We start from the raw sequence: 20908 nt of genomic DNA, 5'->3' as shown, positions 1-20908 counted from the left end.
GTGTGCGTGTGTGCGATTGCATCTGAGCATGGTCATTGTATTGGTATTTGAGGGAGAGCGTGTGCAGATCAGATTGTAACAAGTAAGGTAATGATTCATAAGACAGCCAGTAGGATTTATCCACTAATAGATCTCCTGGGAGATAACCTAATCCCCCAACAATATCTCCTTATCATATTACAAGTGAACTATGTACAGAATGGGCTTTTCTATCCACAAATGAATACTAAGCCTTATACTTACCTTTAAGCTTATTAGATTTGATCTGAAACAGAACAGTATCAAGTATCCTCCCTGATGCCAGACTGATCAGAGATAATAATCCTTTCTGAGATTAGTTGTAATTTCACAGTCTACTGATTACCAGGTCTTTTTTTTTTTTTTTTTTAACATTTTTGTTGTTGTTGTTGTTGTTTAGGGTTTTATGTAATCCATGCTGAAACATTTAAAAAAAAACAGCCATTACGTAACTCAGACGGAGTTCATTACAATCAGGGGAGTCGGTTTTGTATTGGAGGTTCACTACATAGTACAGTAAATACACTGTGTAATCTCTTCATTGAAGTGCTATTGTCAGCCACAGAGATCACAAGAGGGAGCTTGTTAGTGCCAAATGAAAGTCAGACTTCTTTTCAAGGTGTGGATCGGAGATTAGTAGTAATGCTCATCCCTATCTCCCTGTCTGCTTTCACAGAGATGGCATGATTTGCAAAAAGATGAGCCGGGGGCCCCTCCCCTTCTCCGTTACTCCCTCTGTCTCCTTCACCCATCTATCGCTTCCTTGTACTCGCTCCCTCGTGTTACCCTTCTCCTTTCTTCTCTCAATCCCTTCCACTCAGATTGACTAAGCTTTAAAGAGGTTTGCGAACACTTTTCAGGATTCTCAGAGATTGTATGAGTGAGTAGATATTCTGAACAGAGCCCCGGATGGCTTTGTGTTGCTACACAGGCTCCCAGGGCAGACACTGGATTTTCCACAGCCTTTTATTTTCCCTCCAGATGAAAACGCAGGAGATGGCCCTTGTCAGTTCCCAGTGATTAGTAGTGCTATTGTCTGTCTTACTTGTTCACTATAATGTGGGAATAAAGGTAATCTCAGGTCCTTTTTTTTCCATCAATTTTAATTTTGAATTTTTATTGCTTCATTTTTTTTGCCATCTTATAATTAACTGTGATTAAAAAGTGGCTTTATTATGTTTATGCCTCTGGACTGAAAAGTGTAGTGAAATGATAGGTAAAAGCTTGGGGGGGTGGATTGCAGAGGTGCGGCTATAATACACTTTCTGAGCTGCACTAAAACGTAGACATAATGCCACCACATCTTAATTCATTGCGCTGCATCCATTCTAATGTAATATCTCTACGATTTTATATATTATATTGCTTTACCTGTGTGGTTAAGAGGGACCAAAGTTGTAATTGCTGTTCTGTGTGTATCTGAATTTTATGTGTTGATATATTTGTGAAAAGCTGCATCAAGAACAGGCGAACTATAGTTCCTGCAACACCAGCAACCTAAGTGTGTATGTCATGTTCAGCATGTAGCATCGCTGGTGTGTGATACCTGAAACTCCTTGTAGCATGTAGCATAGCTCAGAGTATAATCCCCCCCCCTGGATCCAGTGAGCAGTTAAACTAATGAGTGACACCCAGCTAACTCTGCTGGTCCAAATGTCACCGGTGATTAACAGCAAGCTGGAGCGTGTCTGTGGCACACAGCGAGCTCCATCCCTCGGTCCACAGTCCGTAATCCGTCGAGCTGTTGGAGCCGTGCGTGGCGTCGACGCAGAGGCTGTGCAGAGGTAGTCCGTGGCAACACATAGCCTACGCATATTATTTGTGTATGGAGTGTAAATTAAGTCTGATGGCAATTAATAAGTACTTATATTGGTACTCAGTATTGACAAGTAGCTAAAGATTAATACGTGTGCTTGTCTTTTGAAAAGGTAGTTTCAGTTCAGCCCTCCTTGTAATTGTAAAAAATGTTATAATAGCTATTATTGTTTTAAAAGAAATACATGAAAAAGTTAATTTTTCATACTTCTCAATATAGCCACATGTGTAAGTGAATTGTAATTGCAGTAGAGCTGAGTATATCTGTTGCACATCTTGAGTAATAGCTGAACATTTCCTGCCAAACAGCTGCTGTTGATGTTAGCTCTTGTTTTGAGCTTTTGTTACCCACTGTGAACTTAGTTTCTGCTTCAGTTGGACTCATTTTAGAAACACTTTGTACAATCCAAAGCTTTTAGTATGAAGTTGCACGGTTTTGATGTATAAAAACATTTTATAAGTAAATTGTTTTGAACTCCACAGATAAATTATTGTAGCTTTAAGAAGACAAAACGCTCTTTTTTTTTTTTTGATGAATTCAAAGTGTAAAATGTATCAGATAGAGATGTTTATTGGATTAGTAGCAGTGATCTTTCTTTTGATACATTCCTATGTTTTATTATAAAATGATTGATCCAAATAGAAATGACCAAACTCGACAGTTCAGAGTGGAAAATGGATGAACAGATCACTGTTTTATTACAATGATGGAGTTACCTTACGAATCCTGCTGAAGTCTTATTCGTGTAAGGGGGCATTCAAGGTCACAGCTGACAACAGCTGAAACACTCTGGGAGAAGCAGAAAGTTCCCTTTATACTTATACATAAACAGATTAGGTGTTGTTTATTTGTGTACCTTATTTGACACAATCAGCCAAGAGAGGAGATCCCTATGTGTTACCTCGCGAGGTCTATCCAGCTGCATTGGATTACAATGCATAAACAGGTGCTGCGCCTCTATCCATATTTGTTTTCCACACCACACTAGCATTTCCTATCTGTCTCACTTGCAATAATCTTTAATTTAGGGCATAGAATCTAGGTTTCCTTTGAAATGCGACTTTGGAAATGTGCCAGCGTCATCTTGCGCCGCCTAATTCTCTGTTTCACGTCCTCAGATAATGACAGGATTTCGTATTGACTGCTGGAACTGCTCTTATTTCTGCTCTTGTTTCATTACATGGCGTCGGCGAGCGTTCAATAAGGTCGCTACACAACTTTGATTCATGATTGTTCCACACTGCTTGTTATTAGCGCGGCATCAAAGCTAGACTTTGGTAAACACATTTGCATTTTAATGACTGATATAGATTGTTCTCCTGCTCCATACCACCCACAACCCCACCCGACCCACACCGATAAGAAGTGGGCTGCATCTAGAGGAGTTGAAACCACCTACATTGTTATACAAACTCGCACGCATTTACTGCAAGCGACGGTTATGGATGCATCGTTTTAAAGCAGAGGTATTTGCGGCGCATCCGCTCTTCTGAGGTCGAGGTGACTTTCCTGACATGGTAATTAGGGAAATAACTGGGTTAATGTGACCACATTGTGGAATAGCGCGGTTAATGTTAATGGGGAGAGATTGAGCAGTTGGAAAAAAAAAAAAAAAAAAAATGTATGTCATCAGACCGGCAATCAGCCAATGACAAGTGAGCATTTGAAGTGGCGGATCGTTTTTGTGTCCCCAACTCACGTTTCCTTCCCCGCCACCTGTGTGGATGATGCTACCCATTAAGGAGAGTTTGCCTCCGTGGGCATGTAATCTGATGCAAATTAGAGGAGCAGACTGCCAAATGACTGCAGTCATGGCGCTATGGAGCAGTTGTAGCAGGTAACACAGCCAAGCAACCTACCTGGAGTGCCGCGGCATGTTTGTGTATTGCTCAAAGGCAAATCTTCATCATAAGAAAAAAAAAAAAAATCGGAGAAAAAGATGATTATCACATGAATCTCAAGGATGAGAAAAACTGCACACTAGTGTATTTTCAGAAGAGGCGTTTAAGCTTTTCACCAACAGTACTATCACTGTCAACTGTGAGCAAGTTCCCCATGCCAGTGCCTTTCTAAATGTGTGCTCGGAGAACGGCCTATGAAGTCTCCCTCTTTGAGGAGCGAGACAAAAAAGGAGAGACAATAAGGCTAATGTCTATTTTCTCTGCTAACAATGTGCTCTTGGTCCCTTTTTCCAACGCAGCTTCCCGCCTTCCTTTTTGGCTGTGTTGTGATAATACAAATTTCATGCAGCATTTTCCAGAGAGAACAATTTATGTGTCTCGGTAGAGATCATGTTAGCAAATGTTTTCTTCAGCAGTCCAGGCTCTGTTGAGATCCTGTTGTTGGATGTGTGCAAAGCATCCAAACTCCCTGTTTTTTTTTGTTGTTTATTTTTTTGCCATTTCACCCATAAACAACCAATCAAGCCATTGATTTTCCCAGATAGAATAATGTTTCCGTAGAGAAAGGAAAATATAATTGGCTGACGAAAGGGAAGTTTAAATGCAGGGGTTCTTGTTTCAAAAGTAGAATTACCTTTTTTTTTTAAGTATAATACTGACAATACCGTTGTCCCTTCACAATAGTAGACAGTCTGGAGGATGAGAGGAGGGCAGCTGGGGAGGCTCTAATTTATCTGTTTGTCTGTGTTTTCCTCCCCGCACTAGAAGGGGAAGGAGGCTGTAACAGTGCCCAGCTCCACAGGGGAGAGTTGTGTTTAGTGGTGGCATTGATTTTATAAAAGGTTGCACAGTGGGAAGGCTAGGTAGGCCTGTCAACCTTAGCTCTCACCAAAGCACGTCACACCGCCAAGCTAATTGTGCCCTCGCTCTAATCCCCAAACCCCGAAAAGGACACAGTATGCAAACATATGCTTGCATAGCCTTGCTTATAAATGCCCGACTATTATCTCTGCGCATAAAAGAGCAGATTTTCGTTTAACAAATGGCTGTTAGTGGTCCATAAACATTCTGCTCGTCTCAGTGGAAAGCGCTCTTTTCACGAGATCCTGAAATCTACTGGCAGGTAGGCAGTGCCCACTTAAAGCCCATTTTCTTCTCTCGGCACCACTCGACAGTGTTTTGCAATTAGTTACACACCATGAAGGTAATAGTTAAGGAGGCTTCGTGGAAAAGAGACGCAAGTAAAGGAAGGATGGATTGACAGGTCTGATAGGTTGTTCTATACAAATGCAGCAAATAGCTGTCTTTTTGGCTGTTTTGAACAGCGGAGCACAAGTGAATTATGACAGGGTCAGAGAGATAAAGACAGAAACACTTGGGTTGGGAGGAGATGAACTGGCAATGAAGGCCCTTTTATTTATTTTTTTATTTTATTTTATTATTTTTTTTTTACAGCTTGGAAAACACACACAGACACAAACACACACTCAGCCAGAGGCAGTTCATCAACTGTTTGTCAGCCTCCTCTCTCTTGTCAAGGTCAGGTGTGGAGATAACCTAAACTTAGACACAAAACATCCACCACCCCACCAAACCCACCCGAACTTTCAGTCTCCTGAAAAAAAAAAAAAAAAAAAAAAAAAAAGTTCTTCAACTCCTCTCAGGACGTCGACACTAAACCCATTGTGTAATCAATGGTAGTGTGGTTGTTTATATTTACATATGGATGCCTGATTGCGTGCATAAACATGTGACAAACACGCCGGAGACAGCTGCTGCACACATCCATTATTCCGCACACAAATACCTTGTGAGTGCCAGTTTGCTGTCAGTCATTACGCACTAATCATTGGCAAATCCACTTGCCTTCGAGCAACACACATCTTAGAGTATCCCCCCCCCCGTCAATTATTTCACCTCATTTCTCAGCGTCGTGACACCCAGCAGTTTTTTTTGACTGGCGAGTCGCAGAAAGTTCCTCGGTCCGCCCGCCGAGCCACATGACTTAAAAACTCTCGGGGAGATCATTTTATCTTACTCTTGATTGCCAGATAATTATCAGTTAATTATTTAGAGCCTTAAATTAATTTGCTAAAAATAGTGTCTGTGCCTGTGCGTTGCCCGTGGAGACGGCTCCATTATTCCTCCCTCCCCGCTCTGCGTCTCTCCTCCTCCTGCTCCTCGTCTTTGACAGCGACTTCTGCCACTCAAGTCTCACTGTAATCTAATAAAGAGCGAGGTTGTCCCTTCGTATTTAAAGAATCCCAATTTTCCAAATGCTTCGGCGGCGATTGTTCGGAAGTCTCATTGATATGTTTGTCATGCCTTTTTGTGCCAGTTGGCTGGAATTTAAAGCATGTCAGTCACACAGCACTGCAGCACAACTTTAAGATGCTAAACTTATCTTTATATTCGAGTTTGCCAAATTCTTTCCAGGCCTCAGCTTTGCGTTAAAGTCTCCATGCTTGCTTGCTGTCTGCTGTTCAACCCGACTCGAGTGAACACAAACTTTTTTTTTTCCCTTCTCCCACCACTCTTAGGACACTTCATTAGGCTGAAAGTGTTCTGAACAAAGAAATGTGCTGTAAGTGATCTTATAATGGGATTCATTGGCTAAAAGAATCGAAAACCCACCGCCCCTCAGCCCCACCACCCTCGTCCTATCCTCTTTGAACACACAAACAGTGAACCGGGAGCCAAGCGGGCTGACCCGCCGAATGGGTTTGTGCTGCGGTAATGATAAGGCTATTGAATGGAGCTGTACTCTGTCACGCTAGCTGCTGGGCCAGTGGTCTGACTGAAGGATTCTGATCAATATACAGTTTCTATTTGAATCCATCTCTCTCGCTTTCTATCCCACCCTCCCCCTTTTTTTTATAGCTCATTTTTTGTCACTCTTGCCACAACTCATGTCTCTACAAACAGTGGATATTTCGCCCTAAAATTCAATTTCAGCTACTGAAGAGTATCAGTAGGTTTCTGCAAGTGTTAATAACTTAACACTGTTGCCTCTAACATCACTGAGGCAAAATTTAATTAGCTTTAAATAATGCACTGAATTGTTTAGATTTGTTTTTAATGCCTAATATGCCATTAGTAAATGCGTTTGATCTTGTCCACACTAATCAAAAATTATTCAAAGGTCACATCAAATGGAGTCAGTCTTCTCAGTGCACCATATTTTACCAACTTTTATTGTACATTCATCTTGTTGACAGATTACATTTTGGTGACCAAGGCATAAACATTTAAGCAATGGTCACTCATCACATTTATGTGAATATCTATTATGACGTTTTTTGAATGGACTTATCTGTATAGGATTTATGTTTAGTTTTGGTTTCTTTTCATTTTTCTTTTTGGAAGGCTCCAACCATCATGCTGCTTTTCTAACTTTATTTCATTTGAGCATTTTAATAGAATCTGTGTAAACTGTGCAGTTAGGGCTTGCTCGATGTCTCATATCCTCCCCCTTTCAATTTCACATATTGATTCATTTTGAATAAATCATTCCTTGTTATGGAGTGTGGAAAGATAAACTGCACATCCAGCTTCTGACATTTGTTCTCGTCCCCATGTTTAGACTCTTAAAAAAAAAACACACACACACAGGATTTTGTTGCCGTGCTATTTAAAGTATATCATTGTGATTTGCATAATATCAAGAAATTTAGCTGTAGCCCATGTTTCGTTTGTTGTGCTTCATTGGCAGTTTGAGGCGGTCCGGCGTGGAGGCGGGAGACTCCGCTGACATTTTAAAACACTCCCCTACAGTCTGGAAGCATACATCAAAGGCAGCCCAACATGATGTCCATTTGCAAACGGCGCTGCCTGCCTTGATTGCCGGTGTGCTCAGGAGGCATGCATTAAGTGGCCACCTAAGAGGTCCCATTTCCACTGTTATGCACAGTGATCATCTAGAGAATCTGTGAACGTCTGTCAAATTGCATTTTTGAACAGCCGCCACCTCCCATGTTTGTGAAAGACGATGGGAATTGCAGATGGAGCACAGCAACAGGATCCTATGCTGATTAAAACTTATATTTGTAAGGCACATAGAAGTATTTACAATTTATTAAAATCATTTGTTGCAAAAACTCAGTCTGAAATAGTACAATTCAGTTAAAAGTTGAGGTTCTTCCATATTTTGCTTACTTGAATAATGATTTCAAAAAAAGTGCTGCAACAAAGTTATACAGCGTAACCCAAAGAAAGAAAGTGTTCATCCTGGACAGATGTAGTTATAAACAACTTAATACTTTATTGTCAGTAAACACGAATCACATCAGTACAACTAATGTGTTCTGGAAGTTGCAATGTTCAAGGCCCCTCCACACTGGAGATGTGGTGAATAAATGCTTTTAAAATGTAAAATGCTGGCCTGGAAAATATTTTTGAATCAAAACTATTTACGTTGGCAACAACGCAAATGTTTGATAAATATTCAGTAAAAGGTTCAAAGAGATTCGCACCCACTCACACCTCTCAAAGAGGATGAATTCATCATCATCTAAAGATGATGACCTTGCGCTCCTCAGTGAAATAAAGAGGGGGAGACTTCTGTGCACTTCCTTTCACAAGGGTAAGAAAGAGACGGGGAGTTCTTCTGTCTCGTGCTTCAGCCGAAGCACGACTGTGACAAGTGCTGACCTGTGGTAGAGACCTTCCAGAAGGATGCAAAAGCCCTGTTCAAAGTGTCAGAAGCACAAAGCTCAGCACACCACTTGACTATTTCAGATATAATACTAGAGCAAAAGTTTGTACTAACGAAAAAAAGATGATTAATGACAGACATGACATACATACCATGAAGATTAGAACCAGCAAAACAGCTCAATTAAAGCACTCCTAAGAAAAGAGATACCAAAAAAAAAAAAAATAAAATCACTGTAAAGCCGCTATTCGACAGCGCAGATAACAATGTGTGACAGACGTACAGTTGTTACGATCTGTTAACAACAGGCTGGCCGGGGACAATGTGTATGGCTGTGGGAGAGTGAGTTTGCAGAAAGCTTGTTAGAGGGAGATAAAGACAGTTCAAACAACGAACCAGAAAGACAGAACAGTAAACAAAAAGTGCAGACCAACAATTGTGATTCATCACTGTCATCGCTGCATAGAAGCACACAGACATGACATATGCAAGGAAACAATTCGATATTGCACAAAGAAGTTTCTGTGCACTCCCCTCAGTGGCAAAGCTAAACAAGTCTTTTAAAAGGATCGCTCTGCAAGACAAATGCCGGCTGTCCTCCCCAGAAGAAGTGCGGCGTGTTGGTATAACGATATACTTTCCAGGAGTCAGTGAAGGCAGGTCACAAAGTGGAGCAAATGTAAAGAAGAGACAATACAGCATCAGTGATTATTATGTTTAGCACTGCACCAAACAGTGCTAATGAAGCACAACTGTATGTGCTTCCATCTTTCAAAGGTGAACAGTAACAGCATCTAATCTGGATGGTAATTAAACCCAAAGCATGGGCCTGATTGCTCCCATATCCTGCTGCTTTATAGTATCGTTGAACAAAATGCAGGCCGCACGGTGGCACGGTGGTTAGCGCTCTTGCCTCACAGCAAGAAGGTCCTGGGTTCAAATACCGGCCGGGGCTCGGGGCCTTTCTGTGTGGAGTTTGCATGTTCTCCCCGTGTGTGCGTGGGTTCCCTCCGGGTACTCCGGCTTCCTCCCACGGTCCAAAAACATGCATGGTAGGTTAATTGATCACCCTAAATTGCCCCTAGGTATGAATGTGTGAGTGAATGGTTGTTTGTCTATATATGTCAGCCCTGCGACAGACTGGCGAACTGTCCAGGGTGTACCCCGCCTTCGCCCACAGCAGCTGGGATCGGCTCCAGCCACCCGCGACCCCGAAAGGGATAAAGCGGCGGAAAATGAATGAATGAATGAATGAACAAAATGCGATTTTCACTGGACACCAAATAGCAAAATGCATTATTCTATGCATCAGTGACACTCACTTATTTGTTTTTCTCCCTGCTAATAAAGGGTCACTGATTCTGGAGGCAGTTCCAGGTGACATTGGATGAAGGGCAGGGTACAACATGGACGGGTCACCAGTCCATCACCAGGCAACACGTAGAGACAGACTGTCACCCCCACACACATTCACACCGACGGACATTTGAGAGCCACCAATCAACCTAACAAGCATGTCTTTACACTGTGGGAAGAAGCCACAGTTCCAGGGAAATGGGGCCAAATGGCAGCAGCCAACAATGCAACCTGACCAGTCACACTAACTACTGGTAGCTTGACTTTATTTGTATATTTAAAACAAACATGTAAAACCATTTTACAAGCCCTCCCATGTTTGTGGAGTGACATGCATGAGGCTTGTGTTCTCTGTCCCTTCTTTTCTCTTCGAGGAGCATCTTGAGAGTCATCGTACTGTTCGGTAGGGATTGATGTTTACCGATTAGATCGGGGGGGACGCCAGAGACTTGACCTTTTACAGTTTGACAAGTGTGAACATTGTAAACACAGTGGATTTGCATTGTCATGTTTCTGCTCTGTGAAAACTGCAGAGGGAGACGGCGGCCCTCCGGCATCGATGTGGCATGAGATTGTTTTGGATGAAGATAAAAGGATGACAACAGCCGTAAATGGCTATCAAAGATAAACGTGTGTGTGTGTTTGTGCGTATTGTGTGAGTGAGTGTGTTTCTCAGTCTCGTAATGGGCCTGTGTTGTGTTCACACTCATGAACGCCATTATGCTGGACACCAAATTATTTTTCTCATTTTATTCCTGCACTCTGACCGCTCTTTCTAATAGCCTATCCATGATTCAGCGGGTCATTCCCACGGACCTAATCCCCTCATTTCTAATTTATATCGTCTCTTTTCCTTTATCAGATGTAGTCATTACACCCACCAGTCTCCCCCTCATTGAGTTGTTATAACACCAGCTGGGCGCTGTAGCGGAGAGCTTTGAATGCTTAAGCAGAAGCAACCTTCTCTACACGTATAAATATTTCAGGGGCAGACGGGCAGAATAAATTGACAGTAAAATTGACATTAAATCCAGCTTTTAATTTCCAGTGATCAGGGAGGTAGGAGCTGCAGGTGAAATGATGGAGAGGATTATAGAGAGAGTAAATGTCATGACCCCTGCTAATATAATTCACCGAGCCTCTGATGTGTGTGAAATACATTCCTCACAATTACCATCTACACGTGTTGGGCGCTGCGCACATATTTGAGTCTCTTTAGATTTCTATTAAGCAAAGCAATACCATCAAAAAGGTTTTATTTTTTAATGATTTCCAAACGAACGCGTGGTGCCATCACGGTGATGCATACCGCCAGTCATAATAAACTATCTACCTTGACAAGAACAAGTGTTCCCGCAGCAGATGGCGTGGCCCCGTAGAGCCCTGATCTCAACGTCAGTGACACACGAGTGAGATGACCTAAATCCACACAACTGTGGCAAGTGTTGTTGTTGTTTTGCTTCTTTTTTTTTTTTTTTTTTTCCCTTTTGCAGCAACATTAATATTACATTAATTGGATTTAATACCCACCACCTTGTTATCACCTTCCAGCATCCAGGAGAGAGAGGCTGAGAGTGAGAGCGACGGGGAGGGAAACAGAGCCACTGTTTAGTGCGCAGTGATGGGGATGGATCGACAGGATAGCATTTCTCAGTGGCACACTGTTGATTCGCATCCAAGGTGTTGTTTTGATTACTTTGGACAAAGTCCAGCAGTTTTCAGGGAGTATTGTTTCACCGTGGCATTCAGTTTGCCACAGATTTAATTATTCACACAATGTAAAATGAGCCTGACTTGAATTCTTGCATTCTCATCAACAACAAACGGACTCATATTTCAGACTCAGACACCTAAAACGCTTTTTTTATCTTGATCTTTTTTTATATATATATTCAAGCACTCAGTAAGTGTTTTGTGTGAGTGGCTTGTTAAATAGTTATCAAGTGCAGGATGACTGTCTTGTTCGCAGACATTTCAACCTCAATTACTGCTGTTATAAGGTAATGAGCTCTTTTTTTTTAAGCCTCTGGTCTGACGAGTGGATTCGGTATGGCAGTGTAGCTTGGTCACTGCTTCATCAAGGTAAAACGGGAAGAAAAAAAAAAAGTTCAATTTCTTGCCGTGGATTTTTGTTCACCACTTATGTATGGTGACCCAGAAGGGTCACCACAAAGCAAAAACCAGACAAAAGTAACACTGTGAATACAAAAAAGGTGAAAAAGTGAAGAAGAGTATTTTATCCTTTTTTATTGGACTAGTTGAAGGATGTGGAGTGTTTTTTTTTTCCCTTTCTTCCTCTTCTTGTTCTGATTGACCGATGTAATGTTTTGTCAGGAAAGTTTGACAAGAAATTCAAAAAATAAGTGCACCACTTACCACAAATGTCCTTAAGTGCGTTCCCCTCAAGTTTTTGTCAAAACACTCCATCAGTCCAATGCAGAAACGGTTCTTTGGCAAACAAGCCACAAACACAGTCCGCTACTCACTTTTTTTGTTTGCGACTTTTGCATTTGTGTTGCAGCTTTTTTTTTCTTTTTTTTTTTTTCTTTTTTTTTTTTATTTTAGCGATGGCGTTTATGTTCAGGTCACCCATAATATTAATATCTGCAATAGATAATCTCCCCGTTAATTGTGCATTAATTGCCAGCAGCAGATTATCGAAAGGTACTGAATAACTCTGATTGAATGAATTGGTTCAGAATTTAATTTACAATTTGTGGCACAGCGTGTGACTGATGTGTTAATTTATATCCTAATTTTACTGGAAATTACTATGTGCTGAACATGGGAATTTCACTTTAGCTTTTAACTCAAAATCCAAGACATTTGTTTGAAGAAGAAATTCTAATTTCCTTGAAGTGAATTGGTGCGATACATCACATCGGACGGCCTCGACTGACCTTAATTTCACATTGCGATGATGTGGAAACACGATTACACATCACTGACAATATAAATCAGGCGCAGATATTTATAAATAGCACATTTAAAACAGCAATATGTGCCTTTAAACAGATAGAATAATGCCTCCTTTAAATGTTGGCAGCTCCCTCCCCCTCTCTTTTCGAAATCCTCCTTCTTTTCTCCTCCCACACACTCCCCTCCTCCCTCCCTCCCTCCCTCCACCCACCTCATCACCAGGTCACATCCCAAATTCCCGGAACTGGCTGCTCTGCTAATTCCCTGTGACAGAACCAGTGTTGGTGCCGCGGCCCAACTCAGGATACTGTCAGCCGCTTCCCTGCTTACCCTGCGGACCTCCTTTAGCTTGTACCATCACACACAACACAGAACAGCCCTGTCCTGCTCTGTTAAGAAGCCAGCTTACAGTGTGTGTGCGTGCGTGTGTGTTTTTCTGTATACGTCATCAGTAATAATGACTTTGCGTAGTCATTCAGCAAAAAAAAAAAAAAAAAAAAAAAAAAAATCCAGTCATTGATTCATTCACTCAATTACCTAGAATAACCTTTTGAAAAAAAAGTGTGATGCTTTCGATCTCCCTCTCTCTGGCTTCCCCTGCCTCTAAACACCATTCCTTCATCCCTCTCTCATCCAACTCTTGCTCTCAACATGATGGGTTATGTCCAGTCAGTGGGCAGCCTCGGTGTAATTTGGCCCACAGGGGCTGTTGGCAGTAGGTGTGGGGATAAAGGAAGCAGGGATGGTGGGGTTTGGAGAAAAGCAGGCTTAGTGTGGGGCCTTGGATGCAGGGGCCAGCGAGCACATAGGAAAAGCATTAAATAAACATTAATGGAACTAGGTTACAGGAGATTTATTAAGGAGGCTTTTTGGGCACCCACTGTAGGGTTTTATGCAGCACTTTAATAACTCTCTCATGCACACAGGTAAACAAACCAGGTAATTTATTGCCATCCTCATAGGTGGCCATTGTGGAAACTGTTTTAACTTTGTTTTTGCCCATAAATGTTTGTTTGTTTGTTTTTTTTTACTCTCTGTCTCCCCTTCTCTGGCTTCTTTGATGACACTGAATGCTCTGGCTCGATGACAGCCTTTTTTTTTTTTCTATCTGGGGTAAGTCTGACTTGGATATGATTTTGATGTCGCGCTGTTGTGTTAAAAATGAGCGCCCTTAATCGCAGCTTACAAATGTAAAATGTAGCCACTCTGGCATGTCAGAAACATAGATATACAGTGTCTGATTAAAGGCAGTAATGAGGAAGCCACACCAGGAAAAAGGCCTGGATGCAGTGGGTTTTTGACACAACCCGTGATTTGTCAAAGGGAGTTTTAAAAGCACCGAGCAGCGCTGACATTACATTTTACATCAGACATTGTCTATATCAGCACTGTTGGTACAACGCTGTCAGAAACTGAAACGGTGTAAGCCACTGATTAGTGACTTAACTCTATTCTGTGCAAGCTCTTTTTTTTCTGAAATTTCATTACAACAGTGAATGGGCTAGTTGCTGAGCTTGCTAACTTCAGCAGATATCCCTGCAGCTATACACTAGATAGATGTATTTGAGTTGATGTCAGGACTTTCCTCGCATCCTGTTTATTATTTGGGGATGGTTCACTTGTTTCTAAGGAAAAGGTATTTAGCGTGGTAGATCAAAATATTTTGTAAATCAGTTAAGCATGTGTATGGCTTTTTTTTTCAATTTGTGTTAAGTGGTCTCTATGTGTAGATATTCAGAAGACTATTCAGGCCCTGTTCACACGCTGAAGTGAAAAGTGCTTAATTTTTGTTTTCATTCCTGAAAACTTTCCCATTTACACAAAAACGGCAGAAACACTGAAAATGGGGAGGTTTTCATGTATGGCCTCTAGCGGGTGCTGTTCTTTGTTTTTGTAATGAAACCACACAAACATAGACATTAATGATGGTGAACATGCAGACATGTGTATGGATAGACAACAACGTTAGATTGCTATTACAGGTGACAGCTGTAAAACTACCAAGTCCCAGGAAAATATGGACTGGGACATTGTTCTGTCATTATATTTAAAGGAGAGAAAATCATTTACAAAGACAATAGTAAGTGCATCTTGGTCTGATTAGACTAATATTTATATAAGTAAAATGATATAAACTGCTACATAATGTCAGTATTTGAAAAATTAAATGCACTAATCTGACCAGTTGTTGTAAATCCACTGAGGGCTCCACGGATATCTTTGGCAAGATCAGCATTTGCAACTGTGGGCCCTTCCAGCCCTGAAGCAACGGTGCTGCTTTGGCATTCTTGAAGTTTAGTGTTCAGGAAGTGCAGGCAGGAGCCCTCCTCTGAGGACGGCTTGAAGAGGAGAGCAGAAACTGACAAACAGGGTTGATGCAACCATAGGCTGCATGATGCTTTACCTGGAGACCCGATGCCTCTGCTCCTCGCTCAGCTTCGTGCCCGAGTGGCACGGAGGAGCAGCTCTAACCGTACACTTCTAAAAGTTGACTTTGAGTGGGAGAGAAACGAGGGAGTTCTCTTTTTTTTTTGAGAGGATTTAATGGTGGGAATATCAATGAAAAATGTAGAAAGAGAATTATAAGGGGAATGTGTTTGATTGAGACCGTTTTGGACAGGGAGAAATGAAAGGGAAACGAAAGATTTATTGTTGAAGGAGGGAAAATAGAGGCTGCAGTGACTGAGAAACAAAGGGAGGAAAGAGTAACAGACAGCCTAACAGACAGAAGTACAAAGAATTGTGGAGTGCCTCTGTGTGTGTGTGAGTGCAAGACTTTCATGCTTGTGGGTCAGTTCTACTATATTAGGAACCAAATTCAGGTTTCCATTATGCATTATGTAGTTTTAAAGAAATGTATGATTGTCAGACTGAGGTTACCGTTGAGTTTTGTTTGGGTTATGCGCTTATTTTGGTTGGTGAGGATAAATAGGGTGTAATGGGGTCAGCGAATCCATTATGCCATTGAAAAGGCCCCACATGTACTGCCGTGTGAATGTGTGTGTGTGTGTGTGTGTGTTTGTGTGAGTGTCTGTTGGGTCTCTTTGCACACGGGATGAAGGCTCCACCGTACCGGTCGTGTTGCTGCAGGATAGTGTGCGTCAGGCTCCATCAATATGACATGTCTTTGATGTGGAAATACAAGGAGCAAAAGCCCAGCTAGCCTCAGTCCAGTCCCCAGTGGGACACATCTACCACAGTGCGTGTGCATACATGGGTATTTTGAGTGAGCGGGAGAAGGGAGGGGTGAAGCAGAGAGAAAGAGGAACACACAGAGCCACAAGCCACAAACAGGCATCAGAAGCAACCACCACTGCCTCGGCGTTTTCAACGGCCGCTCTGCAAGAGAGGCAACAGTTGCGACCTGGACATTTCCTGAGCCCGAGGCTCTTTGGACTCAATCAATGCTGCGCAGTCAATATTGTATGTAAATATTGTTAATAGCTCTGCCACTGTGCCACAGCTGAATAATATCAGCAAGCTGTTTGCTCCTAAATTGAGACGTTAGAGTTGCCTTCTTTTTGGCTCAGGGCTTACTGGTTTAATAATCTTAAAATCATCGCTTGATCCTCTGCAGTGTGTTTTTTGCATATTGACCAATTAGGCACCAGTGAAAGAGGAGTGTCTAAATTAGTCTCAGTCCAGCACTTAAAATTGACTGCACTGGTATTTTTAGTTTATGTACCGAGGGTACCCTTTCCCGGGTCAGCTGGACCAGAGGAACTGTTTCTCCTCACAAAGGTCATTTTGAGACTTTACCAAACAACTGCAATGCGGTAAAAAACTTATCGAAGTTCGACTGGTGAAAAGAAATCCTCCCATCGCAAAAGTTTTTTTTTTTTTTCTTTTCTTTCTTTTACATCTTTCCGGTAGGCCCTTGAGTTTTCACATACAAGTGGAGTGAGGAGGAGGAGGAGGTGTACAAAAGAAGAGATAACAGTAGTCTGACAGAAGCAAAAGGGGGTAAATCAGGGCCAGGCGGACATGAAGATGGAGAAAGGAAGAGGAAAGACGGAGGGATAAATCTGTCTTTCGCCCCATGTGTGGGCTTGCAGGCTAACCATTCACGGTGGTTTGGTGAAGCGCTTGTTTGCAGGGCGGTAATCCAACCAGCCTATCCTGTCCCAGATCCCCCACACACACAGACATATAGAGGCGCATGTAAATGTTTTATTTATATCCACACATAAAAAGACAAAACATTTGTAAGTTATTATCTCTCTGACAGATACACAATTCCTGGACCTGGATGTGGATGTTGGCCGAGATGACAGAACAGAAACACAAAGAGCAGATAAATTGCATTGTGTAAAAACATGAGCTTCCACATGATAATGGCAGATTGCTCACAAAGAGCAATAGCTTGATAGCTGTTTGGACCTGGCAATCACAGGCCACATGCTGCACCACCAGCCTGTGTATGTTGCCAAGGCGACAATATATGAGTACTAATTGCCTAGAACTGTACCCAGGATGCAAAGACAGCTTCTGTCTTGGCAAATCTAACAGGAGGCATAGCACAATGACTTTCTGAATCTCATATCACATCAGTCACGGTATCAGAGTATGAATTATCAATTGCATAGAAAATGCAGTCTTATTTCAAGTGAAATAGCAAAATGTTCTAAATTATTTCCATATCACAAACAATTCTAGACTTCTCACTGTAATTCATATCTGACCCTGCAGCCACCATGTAAATATCTTCTACTTAAACACTGACAGTCAGTCAATTTAGAGTCATCAGTTAGGCTACCCTAAGTTGTGTTTTTTGAGAACATGCATACACATGCATGCAAGGAATGCTCCTTACGCCCTGCCTCGGCTGAACTGAGGGCATTTTTGCCATGTGGTGAGTTTTAACCACCCACCAGGTAATCTTGACAAAAATATGATGATCAGCAGCAGTTACATGTTGGGATAAATGAGTTTACATAAAGCTTTATCAGATTAGCAACTTGATTTTCATTCCTGTATAGATGGCTGCATATACTGTTTACCATGCCGTTCCGTAGGCAGGATGCGTCTCCAGGCCCAAATCATACTAATGAATACACTGAGATAACTTTAAGCCATATAACACTCACACTTACTCCAAGGCCAGGCTGCTGTGAATCTAATTATGAAAGAAGCCATTATTGGTATGACAGGCCACAAATGATAGTAAAAGATATTGTTCTCTCAGAGCAGTGAACATTACTAACGCATGATTAAAAAAACAATTGAACACTTACTGTAGGCAATAGGAAAAACGTCCGTGATTGGTCATACACCTTTTTCTCACATTATTTATTAATTGTTAACAGGACGGGCGTTGATGTCGTGGTTGAAGTTAGTGAGTCTAGCTTGCTGTTGGTGTTGCTGTGTGTCTGTTAGCCATGTGATGGACTGGCCACCTGCTCTGGGTGCTCAACTCAGCCAATCTGGGCTGGGATGGAGTCCAGTTCTAGATCCAGTGATGAAAGATGGATGGATGGGTGTTCAAAGGGTGGAGCCGATCTTCAAAACATCCAAGCAGTTCATTCAATATGATTATTTATCCTGCAAGCACTGCTACCTTAGAAAAATACATTTGCCATAACCCTGTCGGTAACTTTTACTTTTTGTGACTAAACGTTTGAAGAGTCTCAGTGCAACGCAAGAAGTACCAGACTTATTTTTCCTTTATCTGTAGTTTTGTCACTGCCAGATGGCATTAATGCTTCTGTCTTACAGAAAGAAGGCGTCTTCTGAAAGTTTTGTGCTGTCGGCATGTGTGTTTGGAAAGCAGTCAGACACAGAGAGTGGTTAAACTGAAACACCTTCAGCACTGTCTAGAATTCCGTTGGACTCTGTATTGGTGGGACTCGTTAAGTTAAGACATTAGCCCAGATGGTCGGTTTGTGCTGGAGTGAGAATGTCATGGTAAGTCACTCAAAGGGGTCATTGCCTTCTAAAGTGTGATTCTCCTGTGTAGTCGGTGCTGGAGGATACCACCTGGGGCCATAATTATAATTTCAGTGAGGCTACATTTGATGTGGGAGGAGCATTCTTCCTTCCCATGTTCTTTCAACCTGCGCCACCCTCAAAATTACTGACTGCGTGGCCTTGTTTCTTCACAGTTGTTTTCATTGTGGGTCGGTCGATACATCAGAATGCATGTGCCCAAGCACTGAAAATGATTTTTCGTATGTGCTCCTCAATCCATATGGTTCAGCAGTGCATAAATTCAGCATTAACTTATTTGCGTGTTGTGTCCTGTGGGATAAAGAGACCTTTTGTATACAGTCCTTCTGATTTATGTCTCTGCTCTTCTGTCTAAGAACTCTTGATATTCTATAGATTGATGCACAAGTGTGTAATGTAAAATTTCTCTTATTTTTAGACTTGTCTGACTGTTTGACCAACCAAGTTGAATGGGACTGATTATCAGAGGCAGATATGAGCATTGAGCTTCAGTTCTAAATATACGTTTTCCTTGCACTTCATGGTACTTAGTTTTGTGCCACAGCAGACAGACCAACAATAGTAACTATAGCCTCTTAAGAGTCAAGATGAAAATTACTGAATGCACAGCCGCCATTTGACAACACTGCTCATGTATTGAGAGTGCAGTTTTTCAAGTGAGTAGTCTTTTTCCCCACTCGCCTTTCTGTTTGCTCATCTGTTTTTTTGTTTTTTTGTTTTTTTTTTTGCGTGTGTACAGGTTGGTATATGTGTGTTGTGTTGTACTCCCACCCAGACTGTGTGAGTCTTGGAGTGTCCAAGTGCAGTCTCTATGAGGTCAATGGCTGCTGTGATAATGCTTAACTGATGCCGGCTGTCAATAGTCATTCACCAGGAGAAAAGTGCTCCGCCTGTTCAGTAAATTACACAGTGCGACGTGAGCTGTGAGGTTCAAAACAACCTGACCCCACTGTTGTTGTGAGAAACAATAGAACAATGACTGCAATCAGCTTTTCCAGCAACCATCTGTGTCATGCTGCTGACTACAAAACACCTTTCCATTACTCCAGGGCCGCAGCTATTAGCTCACCATGCCATTGACTCCACAGTGAGATGGAGAGGTTATTGTAATGGCACATTAGATTGCCTCTGACCCTTCCTCATCCAGTGTTTTGTTTTGCTGACCTTGACATAGGTGGGCTTTTTAAATTCTATAAAGGTCTTGAGAGGGATTTTTTTTTTTTTCCCATAATGGCCTGTTTTTCATAGATCAACATGTTTGTGAGACTCATTAGTGTGTTCTGAGTACTTTTTGTGTCCGAGTTCCTTCTCACTTTTCCTTGACTCCATTCCTCTCACGGTTTCTGCAAGCATGCCAGGGAGCAGTACGAAAAGCTGTCCACCATGCACAAGAACATGCAGAAGCTCTACGAGAGCATCGGCAGCTACTTCGCCTTTGACCCCCAGTTGGTCAGCGTGGAGGATTTCTTCGGGGAGCTGGCCAACTTCCGCATCCTCTTCCTGGTGAGTTTAAAGACTTGTGGCTGGTGTGCATGCTCATGAACAGTCTCATGTTTGCCCTCCTTCAGAGTACACACACACACACACACACACACAGTTACTAACAGGAACCACCACCCACACCAACCACATGCGTTTGCACACACACTCGCCTGCACTGAGTGCCTGTCAGATGAGAACAGAGTTTGTTTGTTACACATGCACACATTTTCATCAGACTTTCAGCAGGTCCTGACAGATGGTGACGACTTGTACGAAAATCACAGTGTTATACTTTGGTGGATGAAACCGAACGTTAAAAGGACACGCCAATTATGTAGAACAGCATTTCCATAAAGTTGAGGGTCTTACGGGGACAGACTGCGAGCTGAAATGTCAAATCGAAGCTGTGGAGGCTGAAATGTCCCGAATTGTATTCCTCAGTATCAGTCCAGCTCCGAAAGCAAACAGCGTCCCAACCTTCCCTTGTCTTTTAAACGCTTGCATCTTTCAGCACTTCAACTTTAAAAATCAGGCTCAAACTTAAAAAGTCATCTTCGCTTTTTTTTTTTTTTTTTTTTTTTAGTCATCCCCAAAGACACCGACGCGACGTCACCTGTGTTAGTTTCTCAGACGTGACAGATTTCAAAAGCAGACGAGACACAACTTCACTTTAGAAGAGAACAGCAAAGGAAGAAGCGTTTCCTTTTTCAGTCATCTGGCAATGCTTTTCAGAGATTCATCTTTGTAATTTGAATAATTCAGAAGGTTTGTGGTTCAAGAGATTGTGCCATATTTTCTTGCCACTTTGGTATTGTA

The 20908-nt window shown here is 42.0% G+C and overlaps 1 protein-coding gene across 5 annotated transcripts in view; it reads left to right on the top strand.

Moving 5' to 3' along the window:
- Window positions 1–20908, top strand: part of diaph2 (diaphanous-related formin 2) — a 372939-nt gene that overhangs the window by 284804 nt on the left and 67227 nt on the right. For all 5 annotated transcript variants that reach the window (XM_030103500.1, XM_030103494.1, XM_030103505.1 and 2 more), the window contains one exon: window positions 19949–20113. In XM_030103500.1, the coding sequence (XP_029959360.1) occupies window positions 19949–20113 (165 nt within the window). The remainder of the gene's footprint in view (window positions 1–19948; window positions 20114–20908) is intronic.

This window comes from Salarias fasciatus, chromosome 2 (assembly GCF_902148845.1).
Source record: "Salarias fasciatus chromosome 2, fSalaFa1.1, whole genome shotgun sequence".
Classification (NCBI taxonomy): Eukaryota; Metazoa; Chordata; class Actinopteri; order Blenniiformes; family Blenniidae; genus Salarias; species Salarias fasciatus.
Note: the sequence above shows the minus strand (reverse complement) of the source record. Positions and strands in the feature narration are given on the sequence as shown.